This window comes from Lichenostomus cassidix, chromosome 1 (genome assembly GCF_008360975.1).
Source record: "Lichenostomus cassidix isolate B80296 chromosome 1, HeHo_3.0, whole genome shotgun sequence".
Classification (NCBI taxonomy): domain Eukaryota; kingdom Metazoa; phylum Chordata; class Aves; order Passeriformes; family Meliphagidae; genus Lichenostomus; species Lichenostomus cassidix.
The window spans coordinates 10,358,149-10,380,260 of record NC_139479.1 but is presented as its reverse complement, the minus strand read 5'-3'; the positions used below and the strand labels follow the sequence as shown (position 1 = coordinate 10,380,260).

Below are 22,112 nucleotides of genomic sequence, written 5' to 3'. Positions count from 1 at the left end.
TCGAGTTTTGCACATAACTTTTCTTTGAAATAATAAATCAAATATGGTAGCGCAATCAAGAGAATGTCTTCAAACATCACAAAGCAAGAGCTCCTTAACTCAACCACATGATCACTTCAATTTACATAACCACAAGCATTTGCTTTCTCACCATGGCTCACCTGATACTACTGCTTTCCTGGAAGCTACAACCTAAATGCAGGGAACCCATCCCAGTATTATCTTCTCTTTGAGCCACAAGCAGCAGTTCTGGGCCTTCTCTTTCTTTTAAATTTCCACACAGTAACAATTTCATTAAACTGAGGGGTAAAATACTTGCTTCAAAAGAGGGGGAAGATTTCTTAAAATGAATTAAAAATTCACCTACAGACACCTCCGTGGAATGCTTATCAACAACCAGAACTTATTTACAAACTTTGGACTGTCAGGGAGACTGTATGATTACTGATTCAGAAGAGCTACTTCTTTTCCATTAAAGTGCAATACATTCTAGTTACAGCAAGAGGAGACACAATATTATAGATCTTATCACACATAACATTTTCAGGGAAAGGCTGCTGTTTTTTCTATATCAGAACATAGGATCCCACACTGGCTATTCCAGCTCTTTTTCTAATAGGGAAAAACTATTTCGAATCAAGGTATTAACAGACATTCATTTGCAACAATCTGTCTGAGGAAAACAAGTTGTAGCCAGGACTACTGCACTTATATAAAAATGTTCTGGTTTGAATTATATATAGAGAAAAGTTAAGTAGAGTTGCTTCCTGTCCCCATAGGGATTTTTAAAAAAGAAAACAAACTCACTCAATGCAAGTTAGGTCACGATGCCTGTTTGTTGACCTACCTTTTTTATATGGCTTTGGTGGCACAACAGGACCAGGCTCTATGTTATCATAGAAGTTACATGCGGCTTTTGGATCAAAGTTTCCTGTCAGAAAAGAAACATAAGTGTAATTTGAAGGTTATTTAAATGCCTGTGCCAGTGATATGAACATCTAGAGGCTTATTTTATACATCTTTTTATGATGACAATGTATCTTAGCTTTTTCACAAGTTTTGTCACATATTTTTAGTTTTCTGTCAATCATAATAATTTTTAGCAGGGTAATCCCATACTGAAAAATCAACTCCAGCTCAACATTTTGTATTGCTCTGAAAACATGTAAAATGTAAGTCTTTCTACAGGATAGCACCTTGATAAAAAAGGAGGACTGTGCATATCCTAATCTATTTGATTCTATTTAAGACAAGTTTCTGTTGCAAAAAAGATTTTTAAAGACCCAAGCAGATTTCTGTTTGCCAACCTCTTGGTTGCAACCCATAGTTCAGGTCTGTATTCTAGGCCACAGCCTTTGTCAGCAAAAAGTTAAAATTTTAAGTAAAGCATATTCAAAAAGGAGTCTTTTTTTTCTTTTTTAATATGCTTTTAAAGTCATTTTATGTCACCAGTATCTTGCTAATGGATTTTAACTTGGCCAACAGAAGTTAATTAGGTTGCAGCTGAAAATTAGAGGTAAGTTGTCACTGCTAATACAAATTGAACTTTAAAAACTCCAAATATTCACATTTAAGCATAAGCCATATTAGAATAATAGGATGCTTTAGGTTGGAAAAGACCTCCAAGATCCTTGAGTCCAACCATTACCCCAGCATTGCCAAGACAATCACTAACCCATGCCCCCAGGTGCCACATCCACAGGGTTTTTAAATACCTCCAGGGGTGGCAACTCCCTAGGGAGGCCCTAGGGAGCCTGTTTCAATGCTTGACAACTCTTTCCCTGAAGGCACTTTCCCTAACATCCAATCTAAACCTGCCCTGGCGCAACTTGAGGCTGTTTCCTCTCATGTGTCACTTGTTACCTGGGAGAAGAGACTCCACCTCACCATAGCTTCCTTTTATGTTACTGTAGAGAGCAGTAAGGTCCCCCCTGAGCCTCCTTTTCTTTAGGTTAAACACCCCCAGCTCCCTCAGCTGCTCCTCATTGGATTCGTGCTCCAGACCCTTCCCCAGTTCCACTGCCCTTCTCTGGACATGTTCCAGCACCTCAATGCTTTTTTTGTAGTGAGAGGCCCAAAATCCAACAGGATTTGAGCTGTGGCCTCACCAGGGCTGAGCACAGAGGGACAGTCACTGCCCTGGTCCTGCTGCCACACTATTGCTGACCCAGGCCAGGTGCCATTGGCCTTCCTGACCCCCTGGGCACACCTGGCTCATGTTCAGCTGCTGTTGACCAGCACCCCCAGCTCCTCTTCCTCTGGGCAGCTTTCCAGACACTCTTCTCCCAGCCTGTAGCTCTGCCTGGGGTTGTTATGACTCAAGTGCAGGACCCAGCACCTGGCCTTGTTGAACCTCATACAATTGACCTCATCCCATTGATCCAAGCTGTCCAGATCCCTCTGCAGAGCCTTCCTACCCTCCAGCAGATGAACATTCATGACCATATCCGAATTATGTTTTTTAAAAAGCATCAATTCAATACCTCTAGATTGAAGGAGATCAACTTCTTTCAGTGTACAGTCAACATTTATCTGGAGTTGTCTGTTGAGGCTTCTCAATCTGGTCATTTCCTCAGGCTAGAAAGAAACAACCCAAAGAGTAATTGTGGGAAAGTCAGCTTCTTATTTGAAATGGAAATAACATTGCTGTATCTTTGTTAACAGCTTTATTAAAAACTGGGTATAGATAATGCACTGAAAGAAGCCAAATTGTCTGGCCCATTATCCCTACTCAATTGCCCCCAGAAAACATTCTTCTATTGGCATGTGAGGAGGAAAACAAACAAACAAGTTACTTAATACTAAAATTCATTAGTAAGAAGACATACCTGAGCTCAAGTTTATAAAACCACAGACATTATTAAATTCTGTATAAATGGATGACTTGCTACCTGAGTTTGCATCAAGATGATCAGAAAATAGAATATAAGCTGCAGCCCACATTAACTGTTACTTGATTATAACTGAATGAGGTCAAAAGTGAATTCATTTGCATCAACCCAAGAAGATCCAAAAAGCCACACCTTCTAGCCCAGTGCATTTAAATTGTTCAATGATGAATAATGATTGCATTTCTTAACAGAATAATCAGTTAAGTGCATATATTTGCATATCATTAAGAAACCCTAAGTTACTGGAATGCAAAGCTTTCTCAGTGCTAGCAGCATCAATCACTAACACATTTTATCCCAGGACACATTCCACCATCACAGTCACAAAATCACAGAATATGAGGTTGCAAGGAACCTCTGGATGTCATCTGGTCCAACTCCTCCAACCTCTGGGCCAAGCCTCCAACCAGACTTTGTGCCACTGATTGCCACACTTTTGGCCGGCTGTTAATCCAGTTTTCAATGAACCTCAGGGGTGATCCAGCCCCTACTTCATCAGCTTCTGTATGAAGACCTCATGGGACACAAAGTTGAAAGCCTTGCCAAAGTCCAGACAGACAATAACCACTGTCTATCTAGGTTACCAGGACAGACTTTGCATCCTAGAAGTTTACCAAATTGGTCATGCTTGACTTCCTCTTGGTGAATCCATGTGACTACTGCTGACCACTTTCTTGTCCTTCATGTGCCTGGAAATGCTCTGCAGCATTAGCTGCTCAATCACTTTCCCAAAGATCAAGGTGAAGCTGAGCAGCCTGTAGGTCCCTGAGTCCTCCTCTTCTTGAAGACAGCAGTGATACTTGCTCTCCTCTGGTCTTTGGGCACTTTCCCAAATGCCATTAATCAACCCAAGATTATCTGGAGCGGCCTTGCAATGACACCTGCCAGCTTCCTGAGCACTCATAGGTGCATCTCATCCAGGATTATGACCTCGTGTATGTCTGCTCTACTTAAGCATTCCCTGACCTGATTCTCTTCCACTAAAGGTATACCTTCCTTGCTTCACACTTTTCCCAGGGTCTCTAGGACCTGGCATTCCTGAAGGGCTGTAAAGACTGAAGCAAAAAGTCACTCGATATCTCAAGCCTTTTCCATGTCCTACATAACCAGGCACCCCACTATGCTGAGCCCACATTTTCACTTGTCTTCCCTGCTGTCACCTAGGCAGCAACAGAAGCCTTTCTTCTGAAATCCTATGCCAGATTCAACTCCAGTCAGTCTCTGGCTTTCCTAACCTCATCCTGGCATACTCAGTGCCCCTGTACTTCTCCCAGGTATATCCTTGCCAAATGCTGCCCTGAGACAGGTGAGACACACAGCAGCCATGGTAGCTAAGCAGCCAACAGCCCCTCTGTGCCTTCCAGCCTATGCCTGTGTGCATTGTTTGTGTCAACACAGCCTGTAAGTCTGAGCTGATTTGCTTAACAACTGCACACAGTAGAAGCTACTTTTCAGCCAGATGACTTCCCTTATCAGAGCTACACATATGTTTGTGCTAGAGTCACTTGCAGGTGGAAGTCACACAGATAAGAAGAATCAACAAGGAAAATAGGAAAGTTCCAACTATTCCAGCCAACACTGTCACTGAAAAGTTATTTGGCGCATCCTGCACATACCAAATTAGAAATACTGTCTATGAGAAGCAACTACTCAAACAACAAAGCATATTTTTAAAAACAAAAGTGAAACCTTCCTGCATGAACACCTAACTCTGTACAGCTCAGGCTTATTGAATAGACTTGGACATACTTTAATTGGTTGTTAGGAAAGCAATTATATTCAGTTCTGTGGTCCACAAGAGTACATGCATACAACTTTCTGAAGTTTTGTGGGAAACAGTAAGAAAACTGGACACATATCCATTTCATAAATTAAAAGAATTAGCTTATGACAAGTCAAATACTTAAAATAAATCGTCTCCAAAGACTGAAGGTTTTATAGTCAAAAAGTATTTTTGAACACTACTTTAGTTTCATTAGAACACAAAAAATAAATGTGTATGTTGAATTAAAATACTAACAAATTGCTTACTGTTGGAATTGCAGTTGTACAGCTGACTCTTCGAAGCCGCCTCTGCATCAGATCATGCTCCATACCGTTGACTTCAGTTTTCAGGCGTTCAAGCTCTTCTTTCTCAAGCTTCAGCTCCTTTGCTAATCTCTCCATCCTTGCTCGTTGATGTAACAGCAAGGCTAATGTTTTACACAGAAGAAATAGTTACTAACATATAAAAACCTGGAACACTGAATTCTTAACTTATGCGTAAGATTCACGAGTGACCTTTCTGGAAAAAAAAATTATCATAGACATGCAGCCAAATATCAGTGTGAAGATGCTTCCATGCCAAATGAACTACAATTTAGAACAAAGTTCTTCCAGAATAAAACCACATTTTTAGACAGTAACTTGAAGTTGTTATCACCATTTTGGTCAATGCTTCTTTTTTTGCATTTGGTCTTTCTCGTCTCAAAAATACAAAGGCACCTGTACAAGGAGACAGCTTCTCAGGATGAAACAGCAACCTAGTTATACTAATACCCTACTGACAGAAAAAAAATACCAGAGCTAAGATTGGAAGGTAATACACACTTCATATACCTGCTGCTCAACAGAAGCTGATACACCAGCCTTGAGCCATTAGCCAAATGTCAATCCTGAGTTTTTTTCACGACTATTACAAATTGTGGTATAACTTTTAAGTAGTCTTAGCTTTTCTGGGAATACTGTAATCCTCAATACTGTAAATTCCCCAGTGTTCAAAGGCAAAACTACAGAACTTCACCTAAATAAACCAGAGAATCCAGAAAATAAAAAGGCAGGTCAGCTCAGGTGCTTCAGACTCTTAATTCTAAGACAGATCAATTTCTCCCACCTCTCTCTGCTGCTAGTCATTTCCTCATTTTCATCATGGTACTGAAATTTATGACTCTCAGTCACAAGCTGATGTTGTGCTCCCAGAAAACTAAGGATAAGTATTTTGACTACCCACAAGATAATATTCAGTTTCCTCAAGAAGATAATTTCTCAGTATTTCATCATGATGCAAAACTGGCCAAGTCAGTGTGATGCTTAATCCTTTCTGATCAGGCTGGTTTTACCTGACTGAAGTCTGCTAGGACAGAAAAATAAGACGTTTGATGTGGGTATACAGATAAACATGCTGCTCACAGAACAATGTTGCAGCAAACTGTTCAAAATAAGGACACTGTAGAACATTCAAAATGGTACTTCATGAAAAGCCCCAGCCAGAACTCTTGCCCTTTACTTCACCCCATCCAGCAAAGGCAAAAGAAAAGCACATAATATCCAAGAATATTCACAATGAGCTAGGAAGGGTTAGAAAAATAACCAACAACATGACAACTTACTGTAAAAGCACAAAAACATCCCAACCTGTCAGAAGCAGATATCAGTATTCTGCACAAAAACGTAGCACTGTAATTTGGATTTTGTATGGATTCACCAATTCATGGCCAAAGAATAAACACCAAAAAAGCCTAGCCAAGAATAACATCAGGTGTTTTTATACTACAGGCACCAGTATTATTGAACAAAACTGTTCTGTACTTTTTCAAGTAGCATAAGTCATGCAAGCAGAATTAAGAAAAAAAGTACAGATACCAGACTGAATGATTTTCCACTATTGTTACCAAACCTTGTCTTTGTGTGATTCCTCCAACTTAACACGGTGTGACTACATTTCATAGCTTCACATTGTACTCTGGTACAACTTATCAAACATGACTCATATTTCAAAGAAGCAGTCAAAGTACAGACATCAGAATGAATTTCTGGCAAAACTTTTTACAACGGTTCACATTCAAGAGAAAATTATATAAACTTATTCCCTAAATTAAACTGTTAAGTATGCTCTTTTCTAGGACTCCTTTGTGGTAGTAAAGAATAAAATGTTTGTTCTACAATTTATTTCTATCAAGAGTTCAGAGTGCAGCAATAAAAAATGTCTGGTAGGTATTGCTACAAATGCAAAAACCCCAAAAAGCATATACTAATTAGTTCCATTTGGTTTGCTTTTCAGATACACAAATCTAGGGGAAGACACAAAGGCAAAACTAGGTTTTACATTTCAGAGTATGTTTTTCACGGCTATGTGAAGCTACTTGTATTTTTTTCACAAAAATTACAATCTTTACTGAAGCTGTAATAGTTACACTACCTAACAAAGCACAAGGTCTCAGAGTTACAGACCTGCTGGCATTCATTCTTACCAAAGAATTGGGTCCACAGAATTTCTGATTGGGTCCACCAGATACAAACCAGCTTTGTTGGTGAGCCAGAAAAGCTCAAAAGGCAGTAATTGACATAAGAAATCAAGAGCTACAGGGAAGCGTTATAAGCTCTCACTTCAGCTCTCTGAAGTTAAAAAAAGGCTAGAAGGAACAGAGGAATAGATTCTTTTTTCCAAACACAAATCCAGAAAATACCTGTTGCAGGTTATCATTCCGTCACTATTCAAATGACTGGTTTGAATGCTTGCAGACTGATTCACTTGCTCAATTTTAAATGTTTCAAATCTATGAACATGGAGTCAGCAGATGACTCCAAGAAAAGCAGTTCTTCAAAATAACTATTATCTTTAAAAAACATTTATATTAACATAGCTTTTTAAACTGCATTCTCATCTTTCTCTCCTCTTTCACCTAATGTTCTTCAATCTAATCCAAACGCAGAAGCCAGTGCTTCAGGTGTTCTAAAACACTTGAACACAGAACAAATACAAAAAAATTATAAAAATCCACATGTAAATTTATGACCCAGTTCTTCAATGCAGAATTTACAAAACTGACACTCAGTGTATGAACAAATTACTTATTATTATTAACCTCAGTATTTCAAGGATGTACCCTAACATCAAAAGCATAGAAACGTTAAGACCCTCAGAAATTCTTTATGTAATTAGACTGAAATTTGGCAGTATTAAAAAAAAAAAACCACCAAAAAACCCAGAAAAAAATCTGATATGGTTTTTGACACAGTTTATATTTTTCTCTGTACAGGTTCAAAAATTCTCACTTACTTAGTATCAAAATCAAGCTGAAAATGCATCTTACACCACAATTTGCAGGGTGAAACATTTACCTTGAGTGTAAGCATAGTCGTCTGATCCAGAACTAGAACTTCTCTGATACTTATGGCTTCCTTTTTCTCCTCCAGATCCTGGGATTACAGAAATAGGCTGAATAGGTTCTGGTGCTGCAGAACGCTCTTCTTGGTCCACTAAATTTAAAAGATTCTCAGTCGGTGCTCGACCTACTGTGATTTTAAAAATGGTTGGGTTTGGCTGAGATACCATTACCCGAGGAGACTGTGTTGGTGCACCTGCAGGTCCAGTTGGTTGAGTGTAGGTAATATATACTGGATTAACACTAAATGGAGGTTTGGGTTGTCCCGACATACCTCTGGATGGAGAGCTTGAAGGAGGAGTAGTGGGTGCATACAGCGGGTGCTGGTTTCGTTGAGATGGTTGATTACTTATTGGTGAAGGGCTTCTGTTCATTGCAGTCCCAGGTCTCTGCGGTGGCTCAACTGTAATTTCTATTTTATTCATGGAACCTTTGGATAAACTAGGTCCAGCAAAAGGAGGAAGGTACGATACAGAGTGACCACCTTGCTTTTGAAAAGTCTGGGATGCTTGCTGATATGGATGGGGTGGGACAGTTGAAGGGCTAGGAGGCATGAAAACATGTGAACTCTGATGACTCAGCTGAGGAGGTTGAACTTGGTGCTGAGGAGAGCCAAAGGGAGAGGGACACTGGGACGCCGGTGGTGATCGAAAAGCCGACTGAGGGATCTGGGGCTGTTTTGGAGAATACTGAGAAGGTTGGTAGTTCTGTTGATGTGGATATACAGGTAAAGGACGAGGAGTATAATGTGGAACTGGGCCCTGTGGCGATGAATGCCACTGTGTATTCTGAGGAGTCTGTCGTCCTGAAGAACTTTGAGATGTTTGCCTAATATAAATAGAGCCAGGAGTCCCATAAAGATTGCTTGGAATCTGTGGAAGAATTTGTAGAGCTCTGGGTACACTCTGTCCAGAGGGGAGGTTTTGTGATACTGTAACAGTAATGGGATTTGTACTGTACCGAGGTATGTGCATATACGTGGGAGGAGGGCCTTGCATAGCAGACGTGTTCATTCCTGGTTGTATGGAAGATGGCTGTGGAGGTGGCTGTGGAGGAGGAGTAGCTGCATTTCTATTCTGGTCATTCATGAAAAATGGATTGTAACTAGGAGAAGCTGCCACAACGGCAGGAGCAGAATGTGGTTCTTGAACTAAGCAAATCAGCTGTTTACCTGCCGTGCGCTGCGGGTCAATGTGTCCATCGCTTGAGCTGTGTACCAGTGTACGACCACCATTAAGTTGAGCTCCATCCCCTGCATGATAGCTGGTATGAGGATGAATACCCAGATTAATGTGCAAAAGGCTATTTCTATTCATTCTGGTGTCATCAGGGCTGTGGTACTCCATATACAAATACTTGTTGCTCTCCTGTGCAAGGGCTCGACAACAGGCATCGAGGTTGTTGTTGTTCTAGGAGTAAAACAGACACCTATTACTGCCACAGAGCACAGCAAAGAGCCACCACTTTGTGTTCAACGATCAACTGAGGCCACAACCAAGCCTAGCCTGGACACAACGAGGGGTAACATTTCATACACAGGTATTTTGACATAAAGATAATACTTGCTACTTGCTTTTATGTAAGTAATACATAGCTCACACCACATCTGGCAAAATGCTCTGGGTAACACTAGTTACACTATGACATACAAAAAAAAAAAAAAAAACAACCCAAGTCCAGTTTTAGGAAAGCAATGGTTAGAACTCTTCACATGTTCTTCAAGGAACAGGTCTGTACTATTAACCATTTCTAGCAACAACAAATCATATTAAACAAGACAAAAATTGCAAACTCTGGAAAAGCAAAACAAAAATGCAGATAACATTTTAATGTTTATCTGAGTGCTTTCATTTTCAGTTTACTGTCTACCTGAGTATTTCTCCTTACCTGGAAGTTTAAAAACCTAACATTTTAAACAAGCTTTTATTGGTAGAACAGTATTTAATACCTTAAAAATTAAGTCAAAGTATTGCCAGAAGTACTGAGGATTCCATAAAGAACGTTACAATTCCAACAAAATTTTAACTGCCTTTAAGAATTTCAAGCTTAAGGCTAAAAAAGGTTTATTCATACATCTGTGAGAAACCAAATAACCCTTTTAAATGTTTGATTTGTTCTGTGGTGCTAGCAGCTGAAACTATACAGACAATAAATTATGAATCAAATGAGAAATATAATGGGGAATTCCTTTTCCCTTCTTGCCCTCTCCACTCATTTTAGCTTAATGTAGTCTTGTTAAAAGAAAACACAAATGATAGCTTTTCCAAATGAGTAAAATCACTAGAAAGCATTCCAGATGGTAGATTTTTCTTTTCACCCCACTTTATCAGCTGTGGTTCAGATTTTAATATAAAAAATAGTTGAAAAAAAACAAATTTCACCTAAAGTTCAACTAAATCTGACCCTTAGCACCCTAACCTTGTTATATATGACCCAAGACTGGTACATTCTGTGACAGAGAACACCTCCTTCCAGAATACTAGTGTACATATTTATATATACACATACACCCCTGCCTTCCTCAGTGTGCTAAAATTACCATTAAGGAATATACATTAATAATGACAGCCCATCTATTTTAAACACTATCACTATATAAATTTGTATGCACATTAATACACACATTGCCTTGCAATACAATTTTGAACAGCTTATCCATTGGCTGAAAAGTCATTTTACATTTCTTTTCTCATGGACCAATACCCAGTCAGCCTTAATACCACAGGGAAGATGACTTTCCCAAAATTTAATATGATTTCACTATCATGTGTACACACATATTCAGCATCTTCTCATATGAAGACTCACTACTAATCATGAGAGAAGAGTCCAGCTCTTAAATAGGAACAGCTCTCACTCTATGGATATTTCTCCCTGACAACCTCTCTTCATGCTGAGCTCACCTTCTAGACCTCAATGGTCAGTAGGAATATCCAGACATATCACTAAAAATTTAAGACCAGAACATGTGGGATCCAGACCTTGTAATAACAACCAGTGTTGTTATTACACTACACTGCCAAGCCATCTCAAAAAAGTGAACCACTACCATCAGCATCTTGCCATCTAAACAGGACTGCATAAAGTACTTCAGCTTCCTTAGGTCACTTGGTCAATGTGCAGGTAAAGAGAATGTATATAGGACAGGCACTGTTCTGATTTTATCAGGGTATGGAATATATTTGGCATTTCAAATTTTCGACAGGTATAAAACTCCAAACTGATTTCAATCTAAAGTATTTATTGCAAAATGTTACTGAAAACCAGCTCACATATCTTTAACTATAAAGTGGGTTTGGAAACAAAATCTACATTTAAAAACATAACAAGTATTTCCTACGTGAAGTTAACTATCTATCCAGAATGTCATATTACAGATACAGAACACCATATGCTTCTGCAGCATTAGGGATTCTTTCATTTTATCAGTTTAAAAATGTCTTATGACAAACACAGGTCATCAAAAGGATCATGAACTTAGCAGTACAGAAGAGATGACTATCAGGACAAGTAAAGCTTCAAATTGCAGGGTTTCCCCTGCTTTACACTTGTCTGAAAGCAATTAATTTTTATTTGTGTGGTTTAGAAGAGAAAATGTGGAAATTACAACCCCTATTCTAAGTAAACCTACTCATCTGCCAGGGACAGGCAGGATGCAAATACAGCATTCCAGCCTCAGCCATGGCCACACAAGGCCAAACCAGACTTTGCATATTTCTATTCCATTCCTGAATCTTCCCATTAACTGAAGGTATTCCCAGATGACCACTACTTATTACATGTGGTAACTTATTATCACTTCCAATTTCTGATTTTAGATGAAGGTGGAAGGATGAAATGGAAAGGAAAAGGAGTGTGGGGGGAAGAACCACCACCTGACCTGGAAACAGAGAAGTAAAACTAAACCTCTGGAAAGCCACGGGAAAAAGATGCCAAGAATACGGAAAACTGTCAGATTCCTAGCTCCAGCTCCTTATCTTGGAAGGATGAGTAACTTTTTACGAAAACCTCCTCCAGTACATGCATGTTATTTATGTAGCCATCATCAATTAACATCCCATTAGCCACTTTCTTTAGTCCCCTTATGCCTACAGTCACAGGTCACACAGACAGTGAAAAAACATCAGTGCAAAAAAACCCCACAAACCCAAGGGAAGAATGACTAAACTTCTGTACCTAAAAGACAAGACAGAAATGCAAGTAGAGAAGTTTTCCAACTTTTTGAAATCAAACCAGGAGCATGAAAATCTATGCTCCACATGTACCACTAAAAAGAGTTTCACACTGAACTTGTATTTCATACTAAAATAAAATACACAGACTCTTTACCATACCTGAAGCATACACTGAGATACCACCCCTTCAGGTATCTCAGGGAAACGCTGCCGGAGATCATGGAGTACCTGCACGTCAAGCTGTTGGCTGCCCTGCGCCATGCCAGATGGATGATGTTCCAGATTACCAGAAAACGGAAGTCAACAGGCCTTCCAATGATTGTGGTCTTCTGAGGCTTCTGGCATCTTCTGTAAGAAAGAAAACACAATTATCTTTTAAGCCATCACAACTTTTCATCCTTCCCAAGCTGTTTGTGTATAAAAACTAGTGTATTGCATTTTATCTATCAAGAGAGACAATAGCTTAAACACAAGGGTGGGAATAATCATGTCTCAAATAATATCAAAAAACTTAATATATCACAGGTATATCTATATGGCATTGCACTGGAATGTGCTAGCTCAGGTCTTTACTCAGTCCCATTGTGGTACCATGTAGGTATAACTTTAATTAGTGTGACCTGCATAAAATGGAACAGTTACGTATTTACTCAGTGAAATTCTGCACAGTTTGCAGGAAGGTCTGAAGTTATTGCAAAGTACAGATGTCTTATTTACAACATGCTAGAAATAACAGGCTGGAAAACTAAGTAGCACAGTTATCCAAAAATACTCTTCTATTAATATGGTTCAAACCCTTTTGTCTTCCCATCACTACAAATCCAAGAAGTCAGACGCAATTTTTGTGAAATCGAGCAAAAATTAAACAGAAATTAATTAAACAGAATTTAAGAAGCTCTTTTCAGGATTATGATAAGAACCTGTTTAAGATTTTTGTAAAGCACCTGTTATATTCATACTAACATGATGAGCGACAAAAAAACAAACCAAACAAACACCTCCCCCCATCTCTTTCCATTTCAGGATTCTTGTATGCAACAACAAAAAGATTCTACCTGAACTTCAATACCCAAAGACTACTGGAAGGCAGATACTGTCTGAGTCAACAAATACTTTTTTCACTGGTGGCTCATGATCACAGCAGTAACCAAAAGGCAGCTGAGCACTAAGTAAAGATTCACAAAAACTTTGCATGAGGTGGTGCATGACACAGCCCTATTACACATCTATCACTGTTAAGCTTCAAAAGCCTTTCCAACAATACTGCTCAGTGGAATTCTTAACTGCAGAGAATGCAGTGCTGTGTTCAAAAAGGAAACTCAAATCAGATACCAACAGAGCTGCTGTTTAATAATGTATTAGCTACCCAAAGTCCCAAGTTTAAATCATGCTTATCTGAATCTCAGTGCAACTGTGGGTGGCACATGGCCCAGGTATTCCAGTCAGCTTTTCATTTGTTAGCTCAACTTCCAGCAGCAGTCTCCAGCAGCACAACAGACCAGAAAACACACATATACCTCTAGGCACCAAAATTCCAAGTTCCCTATTTTTTGCCTCTAAAAGTCTCGTTCTCATAGGCAAGAAAGCAGAAAATACATCTTCAAAGAAAAGTAAAGTGTCAGGTTTAGGGTAAAAAAAAACCAACCAAACAAAAAACAAACAACGAAAAAAAAACCCTTTGGTAAAAGCTTTAGGGGTAGAAAAAGCAGGAGTCAAGTCCAGACCACAAACTGGTGGTTTTGTATGTGGACAGCTCCCAGCTGCCATCAGCATTCACTGAATGCCACATGTGCTCACAGAAAGGATCCCTCTCTGTCCCATCTCATATATTCCAGTATGACATCTGCCACATCACACACTTTTCTAAGATAAATGAGACAAGTTTAAAGAAAGTGAGATATGTGAATTATCTTGCTCTGACTAAAGAAATACCACAATAAACTTACATTGTATACAGTGGACAATTCATTTCTGTCCACTGCAGTAATGCTTCATTTTAAAAGGAAGTGGAGCTTTCACCAGCTGCAAGAGCCAGCTGAAAATTCCCATCAAGACTCATGGTTGGGGGTCTTTTATAAAACTTTTTTTTTTGTAAATGACGAACAAACTTCATACTCTGAAAGGCAGAGCATCACAAGAATACTCATAGAAAACCTGACAGCAATCAAGCTCTGTGTGTTTCTAGACAACTCTCCTTTTCCCAGGGGGCAGAGGCTGAAATGCAGTAATGAAGGAGTACCCTACCAGAATAAGCTGTAGTTAAAAACTCTGAGGAGTAACAAATGACAGCATCTGAAACAGAAGTTAATAATTATAAGAATTTCATTTGCACAGGCAAGAGCCTTTGCATCACTTCCCTCTCCAAATAAAAATTTAAATGTAACATAGTTGGCTGTGTAAATGTAACATGGACTAAAGATCCATCATCAATACATGCAATGTGTTTTTACAACAGTTTTAAAATAATATAAGTTTGGTATTTTTTGTTGTTTTCTAACACTTCCTGAATATGTGTGGTGAGTGGAGGTGTAACACAAAGTAATAGGCAGTAATTAGCCAATTATGATTTTATCGGACTTCTAAACACAATGGGTAACAAATGTCCATTTTCATTTTGAGGAGTTGAAGCATCCAGCCTTTACAGTTACACAGATAGCCTTAAAAAGTCTATAAGAAACCCAAAATAACTGTTGGGAGCCATGAATAAATGCACAATCATTCTGAAGTCCTTGGATGACATGGCTAAGCTACTGTGCAAATTTGCTGGGTTTTGCTACCCCAGCCAATACCACAAAATCCACTATTGTCATTATCTATGAGCCCAGCCTTTTTTCCTACCTATTGTCCAGCATTTTGTTCTGCTTATTCTGCTTGACCTGCCTACAACCGACAGCACACTTTCCACTCTAAGCAGGCACGAACTGGCTGGAATACAATACCCATTTCCCATGTTGCTCCACAGCACAAGGCAGGCAGAGAAGCAAGTTATTCAGAGAGCCAAGGGCTTACAGCAAAGGCTACACAGCTAAGATGCTTAGACAAGAACTCCTGCTGAGCCACAACAGGCTAGGAAAGCAATCCTTCAAAGACTTTCTTCCACAGCATTCACAGGCTAAGGGACACACTGAGGAACATTACATGACCAGCCTTGTAATTACTGAAAAGTTCAATGCATCAAAAACCAACCCAAAGTCAAAATGAAAACAAGACACTTCATCTATAGCTTCCAGAAACGAGTTGAGGGTACCCAAACTCTAGATGAAAAGTATCTCATGAAGATGGAATAAATTAACACAAACTATAGCTCTAATGGCAAAATCACAGCATATTGTCACAGAATTGGTCCTGCTGTGTTAATGCAAAGAGCCGACCTCGGGAACCACTCAGTGAATCTCAGGGATTATGCAAACCATGACTCAAGTCTTAAACAAGTACAATAATCTGTTTTTCACACCTTTTACGTGCTCAAAATGATATGTACATGAAAACAGTACCTTTAAATTTAATCTTTTCCTTAAGCCATTTGTGTATCTTACAAGTTAAGAAAACAACCAACAGTTCCATCATTGAACTGAAAGAATAATCAAAGGAACAGAATTACTATAGTCTTAATCCTCCCTATAGATGTGTTCAAATATGTACAGAAGGAACTCTATTCTACCACTGTCATTTTTTAAGTACTACATCAACTAAAATGAAGATATGTAAATCATTAGGAATAAGACCCGATTGAAAACTAAATTATGTCAATAAATACTCACTGAAAATGTATAAATTATGTACTGATGTGCACTTATTCAATTATAATGTTTGGAACAATTAAATAATTCCTGAGTGAATTTCCAGAAAACAGGTTACCTGGAAGACACTTTCTTAGGCTTTAACAATTTAAAGTTAATTGTTTAGAGCTTTATAACAGTTGGGCATTGCAGTGTAAGAGGAAAAAACCAAGAGGCAGAACACAGTAATAAAAAAATCAGCTTACAGAATCATAAATATATTAGAGTCAGAAAGAACCCACAAGGAGTATCAAAGTCCAGCTCCTTGCCCTGCACAGGACAGCCCCAAGAACCACACCATGTGCTTGAGAGGGTTGTCCAAACACTTCTTGAGCAGTAAACCTCTCCTGACACAGCTTCAGGCCATTCCCTTGGATCCTATCACTGTCACCACAGGGAAGAGATCAGTGTCTGCTCCTCCTCTTTCTCTCAAGAGGACGTTTAACTACAATGAGGTCTCCCCTCAGTCTCCTCCAAGCTAAGCAAGCCAAGTGCCCTCAGCCACTCCTCCAGATTCTTCACCACCCTCATGGCCTTCTTGGTAGTTACAACTCACATACAACTGAACAGCTTTCTCCACCCTTCTTCCCACCCCAGTCAAGTCAGCTATACTAACCCAACCAATTAGAACAATTTAAAAACAAAACCACTTTTCACTAGTTTAACAAGCCTTCTCTGCACAGTGCATATTCACTGAACATCACACCACTGTGTAAAGGAAGAAGAAAGGGTAAAAAGGGGAAAGGGACAGCGGACCAAGACCACCTCCCTCTTTTCAGCACATGTCAGTTATCTGATCCATTAAAGCCATAGCAAAAAGACACCTTCATCTGAAGCAGACTTGGAACAAAAGCCAAAGCAGCTCTTGTATAAACAGCACTAAATCAGGATGGGGATTTTACCAAGTGATATCAATACTGGAGTTAAACAGAAACCATGCTGTGGTACTGCAGGAAAGCTGCCTGTCAGCTGAAGTTACTGCCATGCTGGAACTGAAACTGCACTTCAAACTCCACATCAGTTGCCCACCATCCATGCAACACTAACACTATTCTCCGCAAAAACTCTTCCTGGAAACTATGAGGCACCACCTGATTACAGGCAGCAGCTCTTTATCACTGGCATGACTATATCCCCTACATTTCCGTTGACACATTGGTTACATGTTTCCAAAGGCCAGGATACCATCCATACACTGCTTGCCAACAGTAACACATGAGAAGACAAAAGACTAATTAGCTCAGCCGGCATATTTAGAAAGCACTTTGTTAGACTCTCTTTGGCATTTTAGGTAACACTGTGGTTTTAACAATTAAACATGATTTCAGCCAAAGTCTACATCACTGCATCATCACACCCCAATTCCACTTCAGTATTTCAGTACTCAAGTAGATGTTAAGGTGAATAATTATTGTGGTACTTCCTACAATGACTGCAAACACACAGCAGAAAAGCTGTTGAAGAGCAACATTTTTGTAACTAAGTTTGTATAGAACCATGACATTTGAAGATGAAGATTCAAACTGAGTCGCTTCACACAAAGGATTAACTATGCAAAAATGTTGTTTTTAACATCCCATCCCACGCATACCTATTATTTAATAGGCATCAATTAAAGCCTTGTAAACATGCCCAGCATATGACCTGGCTGCAGATGCAATCATGTAATCCCACCTCTAATCCTTGTGCAGCCTCTAGAATCACTGTTACCTTAAATTCAAAGGTGCCTGCCTGCAGTAGAACATTACACTGGCTGTAATTGTTTAGACTCATCACAATCTATTAATTTTAATCCTGAAAAGAAAGAGAACAGATTTGTACACTAAGTTTGCATTTACTTAACCATTCAAATAAATAAAAACAATTAACTCATCCCGCAAATATCAAAATACTCACATCAATACAGCTAAAACTTTGCATTGCTCTTGCAGCAAAGGCAGGCAAATGATTTTATGGTAATGTGACACCTTCATAAAGACTTGCTGGCTGGAAGACCTTAAAATCTCAGAAATATGAGAAACTAAACTGTTAGAGCCAAGAGCAATTTTTCCTCACAACCATCTTCAGTCACACACTCACTGTATAAACACAATATGACAAAACCCAAGGATTGTTTTTTCCCTGCAACAGTCCAGCTAAAATAATATTTAGTATTACATATAGCTAAGCACAACTTTCCCACCTCAGAAATCAGAATGCCCATTTGTTGGAGATGTTTTCTTTATTTACAGGGTGAGACATCCCACAGCTTTGGGACTGTATTGCTTCACATAGTAGGAAAGATACAATGGAACTTAAAGACATTTTCTCAGTTCACACAGACTTATAAAGTTCCAGAAAACAAAATAAAAACAGTCAATGTTTAAAGCTGAGCTCAGCATGCTGCTGCCACTGTTCTCAATGACTGGCTATGTCAGTAAAACCACAGCTTCATGGCTTGGCAAGCTGTCTACTGATGAACAGTCATTCACTTGTGTAAAAGATCAACAGATTCATAAACCCCCTGGATGGTAGGACGGCCATGAGAAGCACAATAAAGCGGTATACAGCAGAGTGAAACTAAAGATAAGCTGACAAGCTATCACTGTTGACCAATTGATCTCTTACAGTAAAGTTACACAAGCTCTCCTGACAACTCCATATCCCTGTCCATTTATCCATACAACAGTTACCCAAATGTGTCATGTGATGGCCTGGAACAGCTCAGAGTACTGAAATGGAATGTAAATCATTAAAGACAGCTTCATTAGGATACTACCATCTCAGATGAAAAAGGAATGTAGAGCAACAAAAATCATTCCTTCACTTGTTTTTTTTTTCCACCAGTAGCTTCAATTTAAGCAGTGATGAGTTTTATCCATGTTTGAAACTCTTTCCACAGATTCTATAAATAAGGATTATTGCGATACGGTGTGGCATGTCTTTATCACACAAAAGCAATATGCAAGTGTGAGTTAACAGAAACCTGGACAGAGGAAATCCACTTTTGGCAGAACAGTGATACTGCCTAGAAACACGACTCAAGCACGGCAAGGTTTCATCTGTAATCTGTGAACAAGCATGTTAATTACACAGGTCATTACAAAAATTTTTTAAAAATCATAATCACAATTCCCTCTTAGGCACACATTTTGTGTTGTTTGGTGTGGTTTGGGTGTGCTTTGCTTTTCTCCCTTTAATTACACACTGCCATTCTTAGGAGCCATCAACATCTAAATGAACTAGTGTTTACTGTTATTCATTTACTGTTTTCCATCTTCCATCTACATCACAGAATCATTAAGGCTGGAAAACACCTCCAAGATCAAGCTCAACCTCTGACTGAATACCACCATGCCCACTAAACCAGATCACCAAGAGCCACGTCTGTTCATTTTCTGAACACTTTCACGGATGGTGACTACACCTTTCCCTGGGCAACCTGTTTCAATGTTCAATTACTCTTTCAGTGAAGAACTTTTCCTAATACTTAGCTTGAATCTCCCCTGGCACAACCCAAGGCCATTTCCCTTCGTTCTACCTCTAGTTATCTGGGAGAACAGACTGACACCGCCTGGCTACAACCTCCCTTCAGGTAGGTGAAGTGAGCAATAAGGTCACCCCTGGGGCCTCCTTTTCTCCAGGCTAAACGTGGCTCCCATAGCTGCTCCTCAGGGTGTTCCAGACCCTTCACCATCTCCACTGCCCTTCTCTGGACATGCTCCAGCAGCTCAAGGTCCTCGCAATGAGGAACCCAAAACTAGTTCTTTCCAAACTAAACATAAGATACATTATTTATTCCATTGCTTTGGAAGCAAAAGGAGTGAAACTCATTTCTACCCTGTATACAAGTCAAATCTCCTCAAAGTAGAATTTACTTTAATACCTACATTGCACCAGGAAATAGTAAAAACTGAATGATAATGAGAAGACCACTTAACTGGAACAATGATACTCATTTTAGCAAGTAGCTGTGAGGTTCCTGGCCAGTAATTCCGCTACCAAGTAAGTCACAGCATGGTCTGTCTGGGTGGGACTGGACCTTCAAAGATCATCCCAGCTCCAAAGCCCTGCTGAGGTGGCACTAGAACAGGTTGCTCAGAGCCCTGTCCAGCCTGATCCAGAACAACTGCTAATGATGGGGCATCACTTGTCTGAGCAGACTGTTCCAGCATTTCACCACCCTCATCATCAGAAATTTCTTCCTTATGTCCAATTTAAACCTACTGTCTTTCAGTTTAAAACCATTGCTCCTCACCCTGTCATGACAAACAGTAAGAAGTCTCCAAGTCTCTCATACACTGAGAGGCTGCATCACACAGTAGTAAATAGTTCAGAAGGAATTTATGGTTCTCTCACTTCAGTCAGCAAGTAGAAGCAGCTCTTACTACAGAGCAAAGTTACAAAAGAGTACATTTCCAAGGCAGGGGGATAGTTCAGGAGTGATGCTACTATGCCATGAGTAGCAGCTTCCGGAAGGGCTCTGGAGAACACCAGGCACAATTAGAAGCTGGAAATGCGAGTTTGTAGAGCTCACAGATAATCCTGAGGTTACCACCTCCATGTATCATGATAGTACCCAAAGCTACAAGAACAATGAACTGGCTTTCTTAACAGGACACATGATCTATGATTTCTGACTGAACGTTTGTGAAATAAAGCTGGGAAAAATCCTGCAGGGAGCAATACACTGTCAGATTTCCTAATTCATCAACTTCTGAGCTGGTCCTGCTAAAAGCAATTTTATGATGATGCAAAAAGTTTTTGGTTGTGATATTTTGGGAATCAAAATGAACCAGAAAGGACACAAGGAAATGTGACACTGTCTATACACTATAAAGCACTAGAGGTCTACTGCAAATTCATGGATCGTAAACTTCAGCTTTATCTTTACATTGAAGTACAGTCTGCTAGTCATAATTCCAAGTTTAGCAACTACTAGAAGCTGAGGTTTATCCTAGAGGGAAACTGTGTTAACAAAATACAAAAATACTAGACTATCATTCCATACACAATTTGTTTGAGAAAGTGAGCTTCTTTCTCAGAAGTTTGAAATTAACACTTCTCAAAGAAGCAATGTCTCCAAATATTGCTACAGACAGTGAGTCATCTGCAGAGCACCAGTCTGAATCTTGGCCAGCTCAACAGGAATTTAATAGTGTTCCAGCCTGAGATGTTTGATAGCTCCTACACAAGGTAAGTGATTCTCAGCATTAACTCCAACTCCTACATGACAAATTCATTGCTACGCAGTGAATTCACCTGTAAAACATTCAGAACAGGCTTTGTTCTAAGATATATTTACAACAGTCAAAAGACAAGTCTTTCCACAAGACGCTTCTACAAAGTGAAATACTGCATGTACTTTTGCAGGAGTTCAGATCAGTAAAAATTCACTAAAGCCGGAAGTTGCAGGAAGTCTCAAGACAGAAGTAATAATTTAAATAAAAAATTAACAACCAACCTACCAAAGTTGGATTACTCACACAGAACTTGTAAAATTTCAGTGTTACCTACACTCATAAATCAGCTGTTACACATTCTAAAGGCTAGCCACAAAATTAGCCTAAATGTGTCCCTCACTTTTCTTTACCTTTTCACTTTGACTTGGGCTTCTCCCTATTACAAATGTCTGCTCTAAACAAATTAATTGCTATCAATAAATCTGAAAGAGGCTCCATTTACAGAGTAAAAGCTACACAATCACATTAGTTGTCTGAGCCTGTGGATACTTCTATAAAAGGCACACTACCGTACTTCACAAATTCAGGGCTACACCACTTGAATTTTTAACCAGTTTTTCACTTGGATGGAACAAATTTACAAATAGAGCTCAGCCATCCTCTCAGAGTGAGCTGAAGCTGTGCAATAACTACAACATTTAAATTCACTTATTTTTGTCAATCAAGCTGTGAATCAGCAATAAGATGAGCTATAATAACATGAAATTTAAAAAAAACGTAATTAATTGTTTATGCTACCAAGGAAAATTTCATCTATTTGAATTAAAACTTGAATAGTTGCTTAATTCTAATACTTATGACAGAGAGAAGAGAAAAAGAAGTTCTAAATGAACTGTTTAAGTATCAGGTTTCCTGCTTCTGACATACCCATAAGACTTCTGTGATGGCTTACCATAGCAGT

The 22,112-nt window shown here is 39.2% G+C and overlaps 1 protein-coding gene across 5 annotated transcripts in view; it reads right to left on the bottom strand.

Annotated features, from left to right (window-relative positions):
• The window catches only part of TAB3 (TGF-beta activated kinase 1 (MAP3K7) binding protein 3), a 44,163-nt gene that overhangs the window by 5,888 nt on the left and 16,163 nt on the right, over nt 1–22,112 (bottom strand). Inside the window, exons 2-7 of one of the 5 annotated variants that reach the window (XM_085049882.1) lie at nt 12,370–12,558; nt 8,310–9,444; nt 7,992–8,165; nt 4,923–5,083; nt 2,484–2,577; nt 848–931 (exon numbers count right to left, since the gene is read on the bottom strand). In XM_085049882.1, coding sequence (XP_084906008.1) covers nt 848–931; nt 2,484–2,577; nt 4,923–5,083; nt 7,992–8,165; nt 8,310–9,444; nt 12,370–12,471 — 1,750 coding nt within the window. In that variant the 5' untranslated portion in view covers nt 12,472–12,558. Of the gene's footprint in view, nt 1–847; nt 932–2,483; nt 2,578–4,911; nt 5,084–7,991; nt 9,445–12,369; nt 12,559–22,112 lie in introns of those variants that run through there. The other 4 variants (XM_085049889.1, XM_085049868.1, XM_085049876.1 and 1 more) reach the window with 4 other exon arrangements.